This window comes from Sinocyclocheilus rhinocerous, unplaced genomic scaffold (genome assembly GCF_001515625.1).
Source record: "Sinocyclocheilus rhinocerous isolate Xijiao unplaced genomic scaffold, SAMN03320098_v1.1 scaffold838, whole genome shotgun sequence".
NCBI lineage: Eukaryota > Metazoa > Chordata > Actinopteri > Cypriniformes > Cyprinidae > Sinocyclocheilus > Sinocyclocheilus rhinocerous.
Window position 1 is genome coordinate 276097 of NW_015650710.1, and position 6308 is coordinate 282404.

At 39.4% G+C, this 6308-nt stretch overlaps 1 protein-coding gene across 1 annotated transcript in view; it reads right to left on the reverse strand.

Annotated features, from left to right (window-relative positions):
- Positions 1–6308, reverse strand: part of LOC107712488 (neural-cadherin-like) — a gene marked incomplete at its 5' end in the record, with an annotated part of 181396 nt that overhangs the window by 135878 nt on the left and 39210 nt on the right. Inside the window, 2 exons of the mRNA XM_016517756.1 lie at positions 2054–2189; positions 2341–2421. Coding sequence (XP_016373242.1) covers positions 2054–2189; positions 2341–2421 — 217 coding nt within the window. The remainder of the gene's footprint in view (positions 1–2053; positions 2190–2340; positions 2422–6308) is intronic.

Genomic DNA, 6308 nt, shown 5'->3' on the forward strand with positions numbered 1-6308 from the left:
TGTTTTTCGGGCCTGTGTCTTTAAATGCAAATGAGCTGCTGCTCCCCGCCCCCTTTTCTAGAATAGGACTGTGCCTTTACAGCTAGTTCCTCAGATACTCTGCTAAAAAAAAACAAAAAAAAACATCTGTTTGGTTTTGATCATCATATCTATCGCACTGGAACCATGCGTTTTAAACCACATTAGTTTAAACTTCTGATATAAGGTTTTCTGAGGTCACACATCCAAAGCACACACACAGAAAGCACGGCATGGGAGTACTAAACTAAGTTCTCTTTCATGTCCTATTGTGCTTAAACTGTTAAATACACACGTTTATGTTAAAAACACACATGAGTTACAAAAACACTCGGTTATGTCTGTGAAGGTACACAGCTGAGAAAGAAATTGCATGTTTATATTAGATCTGTGTGGCAGCAGTGTAATATACAGTAAATAAATCAATAAATCCACTGCTCTGTTGTCTCCTCTGAGGCTGGGACTCTAACTAGTGTTCTGTGCTCGTCTGTGCAGCCAAAGACAGAACAGTTAGCATGCTTTGCTCAAACTTTCGCCATGGGGTTAGAGCTGGCACACCATTGTCGCTAGCGAAAACACAATGTCGGTGCCGTGGGTGGAAACTTGCAGATTAAGGGGTAGCATTTACGTTACGGGGGAAGTGAAATCTGAGGGGCTCATTTTTTCAAAAGCTTGCAGAGAAAGGCTTACCAAAAGAACATTTACTGGGTTGTTCTTTTTCACGTTTTCTGGGTTGGCAAATGCACCAGGGGACCCGATTATAGCACATAAATATGGAAAAAGTCAGATTTTCATGTTACAGAATGTCACCTTTAAAATAGCACACTTACTTTTTTTTTTACAGTATTAAAGTGAAAATATGCAGCTGTCTCAGTTTGTTTTTTAAGACGCTGGTTCTCCACAAAGAATATAATCATATTTGGGGGATCTTGGCATCAAAAAATATAAAATCCCAGCACTACAACACCAAGGGATGACCTTTTAAATGGATCTGTGTCAAGTGTATCAACACAACAGATAGAGACATCACTGTATTCATTGTCATCTCACTGCAGATGCCTGTGCTTATCAGCAAAATCACTGATGCTGTCTGCGTTCACGGCATTCTGCTTCGTATAGCAGGCTGTCTGCATGTCGAATTATGCGAAATGACAGCTAAACGATTTTCACCCACCCTCTGTAATCGCACAAAGAACATACTGTATACAAACGCTCAAGCCTCACTGTATACACCAGCCGACACAAGACCTTGGTAGTCATAGCAACAGTTTTACAAAGGTCTCTTGTCAAAGGTGGTCCGATATCAGTGGCTTTCAAACCTAAACACCTACTCACACACACAAACACCCCATCAATAATCACTATTAATGCTTATACAAGTCTTTTGTACTTCTCTGTGAGGTTTTTTCTTAGTAACTGTAACTGATTACAGTTGCACTTATTTTGTAATTACATTATATCATTTTGCTACATGTAACTATTTACTCCCCAGCTCTGGCTCTATGTGTGTGTGTTTATATGCAAATACAATTCTAAATTAAATCTGTTCATCACATTAAGTGATCATATCTTTTCAAGATTTGGATGAATCCATTTGATTCATATGGATTCAATTTATGATGCCTTTTTAACTTTTTTGATCTTTTAAGTTTATTGGCTGTATTTATGCAACTAGGTCCAGACACTGTATGATAAAGCCCTCAAGCACCATATGGAAAATCATAAAAAGCATATATTCTGCATAAGCTTCATTGATGTCATGAAAATGTAAGACATGTGTTTTAGGCTTACATTCTTCAGCTTCTGATTGGTTGTGTTTTATGATTGACTGTCGCATCTCGCCTCATTTCCGTGTGTGATGTGGACAAATTGGCTGGTGCTGAAATCTTTTTGCACAGCACCTGGTTAGGAAACTATGTAAAGCAGCTTGGAACAGCATGGGTATTTAACTATACGTAGTGCCTATGCTTATTTGCAATGTACAACCAAACAGGTATGAAACATGAAAGATGTTAAAAAGGTGGTCATTGCTCACATTCGTAGTGCAAGTTCTCAAATTTGGGGCTGTTGTCATTCTCGTCGAGGATAAGAATGTTGAGTTGACAGATGCCTATGAGGGGGTCCGCCGCTTGGTCCGTGGCCGTCACTGTTACTGCATACTCTCTCTGCCTCTCCCGATCAAACATCATAGCAGTTACGATAACACCTGAAAAATTACCTGTTACCACTGAGCTTCCGTTCACTGATAGTTACATAACATTCACCAGATTCTAATACACACACATAAATATATATATATATATATATATATATATATATAGCATCATCCGCATGGACCTGCAGCACAAATGTTCCCACTGGCTTATTTTCCAGAACTGATGCCTTCTCTTTATACTCGGCACACTGTGAGAGGGAAAACAGAGAAAGAAAAGGAAAATGTACAGTAAGTAAACCCAATTTTAATAAGGCTATTTACTCTTGTATTAAGATCTGTCTTGGGTGATCAGATCACAAGTGGTCAGCCGAGACAATTATTGTTTACACCTGGTAATATTGGTCTCCAGTGCAACTTCACAAAACTGAATAAAAGGAAAATGTTTTATATTTTCAATTCAATGGTAAATTACTTTTAAAGCAGCACATACTGTAGCAAAAAAACTAAACAAAAAAACAAACAAACAACAGTATGCTTATTGCAAATACGGTCACCCTGGAGCAACGGGAGAGCTACAGTGTCTTCTGATCTGCTTTCACCACTGAGCCTTATGAATCATTCCTTCCAGAGTTTGAACCTTTGAAACCTTTGGCTTACTAACCCAGATCTTTGAGATGCAAAAAGAAATGATAAAAATAGTGATTACTAAGCCTTGACACTACAATGCACTGAACAATTTTAATCATCAGTATATGGACAAAATGCTCATGGTCAAATTAACGAACATAACTTCACTGATTAGACTACTCATGTAAGTTATAAGTGCTCTAATAACAAAAAAAGGACCAATGAGCTGGTACTGTAAGGGCAGTGAATGTGGATCATTACTGAAATCAAGTAATTTATAGCAATTGAAAGAAAGAAAGAGAGATGAATAAGAAAAGCAGTAAGCATTACGGAGTGGACGCACATTGACGGTACGAAGAATGGGAGAGGAGGCGTATTAATGCTTATGTAGCGTCTGCGTAGAATCATGCATGATCTTTGGGGTTTTATGGCTTAAGAGACCCTTTTAGCCTTTTGACATTTGCATATAAATTACGGTCCTGGTCACAGACTTTACGTTTGTATGGGGGTCTAAATTGCCAAATGGTTCCTCGCCATCAAGGAGATTCTAACCATTATCTCTTTGGTACTGTTGAGATTCATCTCTGTATTATAATTGAAGCGCCCTTGAATCAATTCCATCTCACTGAATCTGTGGAGACGTCTGGAATAAGCCTGGATAATTCAGCCATGCTCCACCACCCACACACCTTCTTCATCCTCGCACGCGCGTGTATGAGTGTGCGTAATCACAAAAATAAAGAAAGCGCTGTCTTCCCTTCATCATTAGATAGCTGAGGTTAGATGAGACTCTGGGAGAACAAATACAGTATATAAATCCCTTTAAAACACATGGTGACAATTCCCAAATCAGTCCACCAACTTCTCCTTTGATGGCCACTTCTGACACCTAATTAATAACAAGAAACCCAGTCTTCCCTGTGATGGTCTCTTTCATCCTTCAGCTAGCTAAAACCTGGCCACTAACTCCGTGTTGTTCAATCAGTCAGGTGAGCGTGAAATCCCATAAGGTCAGAAGTGCAAACATCAAGCGTTGTACCCCTTGTGAGTCCATCTCACAAACCTCCAGAAACCTGGCAGTAAAACACACATGCCGTGGGCCTACAAGTAAGAGAAGTTCTCAGCAGAGATCCATGACCACTGATGTTCACACATCCACGGGAACGGTTTGGTATTCCAGAACACAGATATTACAGGGGAATGGGACGAGGTTCAGGTGGGAGTTTTATTAAAAAAACAACAAAGAACTTTACTTCTTAGTTACAACCCCCTTTTCTCACTTAAAAATGATGGATAAATGTATTCTAGGAAGCTAGAATGGCACGGAAAAGGATAAATAGAAAGCGTGCAAAGAATAGAATGAGTGCAAAAACGGAATGGGGTTAAAATATCTAGCTGAGCAGTGGCATAAATGCTTTATTTATTTCATTTTGAGAAGTCTGGTTCTGAGGTCTTTCAGCGGAGCAAGAACTGCCACTTTGGCTTCCCCGTGCTGGCTCAAACACTAAAGAGATGTCTTGCGTCTCAGTGGATGCTAATTTACTTCACACCCTGCCAAGAGAAACTCAAACAAAATACTCCACAGACCTGAAGAGAAGTTTTTAAGTACTAAACGTCGGCCCACGGCCAAGCATCTCCTCACCTCACTGCGCAGCCTGGGGAGATTAAGACCCTCTAAATATCTTCAGTGTTGCACTCAACCCATATTTACTGGAGACATCAGGAAGCAAGCAGGCCCATAATGATTCAGCACATATTTCAAACACTTAATTAAAAGTCTACAGCTGATCAAGCAGCAGCCCAGGTTGCTTTGCTAATAATATCTCATGAGAAAAAAAAAAGGTGGGAGTGGATAAATTGGAGAGAAAACTAAAGAGGCAAAAGAGAGAGAGAATATGCGAGAGAAAGAGGGAAGACAAATGCTCTATTCCAAAACCTTCAGACGAAGAGAAACAGCATTCGAAAGCAGAATAGGTGGGCCCTGATGCAAAGGTTGTTTAAAAGGAAGGCAATTATTTTGCCTCCTAAGGCACATCATTTTGGCCAAAATCTAGGAATATGTATAGGCCAAAAATGAAATTATTATATATGAATATGTATTCATAAAACCTGAGTATGTAGTTTATTCTGAATAAAAGCAAACAAACAAAAAATATTCAGGAATTAGAAATATATATTCAGAGTTTACTTGTATATATTCAGCATTTAAAAATGAAAATGGTCACACTTTATTTTAAGGTCCAATTCTCGCTATTAACAAACCATTAACTACAGCTTTTGCCTTAATGCACATATTTGTTTACAAGTTGTTAAGTTTAGGTATTGGGTAGGATTAGGGATGTAGAATATGATCATGCCGAATATGTGCTTTATAAGCACTAATAAACAGCCAATATTGTAGGGATTTCTAGTACATGAACGGACACTGATATGCCCCTATCAGCCATCATGAGGTTTGCTAATCACCCCAGCACATGACTCCAATATTCTGGGTCGACTTCCTGCCAGTCTTGTCGTCATCTACTCAGAGGAGTGATTAAAGACTAATCCAATCAAGAGACAACAAAGCTTTCTTTGTATCAAGAACTAAAAAGTTCTTTCACCATATATAGTTGAGAGAATACCTCGTGATCGCTTAGGCATAGGACCCTTATATGTATGCACAGGAAATGGCTAATTTAATCACACCCTCAGGCTTGCAGAACAACAAACCTAAAGAACAGTGATAACGTGATTCAATCTATACAGCGTGACGCCACATGACTTTTTGAACATCTGCTTCCTGAAACCCCAACGGACCCGCGTCCTTATCTTACAACAAAAGAAACAGAACGTACACAGACAATTCATAAGACAATCAGTGAAAATCATTGAAAGTATCGGAGCAATATATTCACAAATAATATGTTTATGTCTGATGATGTGTGATGTGTTTCCTGTAATCGGTGCAAGTTTAACCAATGTGTATAAACACCTTTTAGTAATTAAAATTATTAATGTGTATGCAAACTATCCGATATTGAGCGTGAATGAAAGCTTGCTTTATTCGCCGAACATTGGTGTTAGTGAAAATTTTATATTCTGTATCATTCTCTGGTGATAATACTTTTATCAGAAGTTATTTAAAACTTCCAGAAGTACGCCCCACGGGGGCATGCGACTTGTGCATGAAAAAAAAGGAACCACACAGGGTGTGGCTAAGCCCCGCAGCCACCATCGATTGGACAATCGCGTATGGGATGGACCAACATCGAGCCGGCTTAAAAGGAATACAAAGCTCGCTCTCGCTCGCTTACTCTCGAAAGAACTGTGGCTTTCCGCCTTGGTGGGCGCGACAAAAAGCGTTCCCATGCCGTAACATCGCACAGCGAGACCATCTAAGAACTCAAACACTTCAGTTGAACCTTCGCGATCTTCAAAGAACTTAAAGTCTTGCAAACAGAGACTTTTCAGCAAAACTGCTCAAGCTTCTGGCGTCATCAAGAGACCAACCAATCCAACGAGGGCT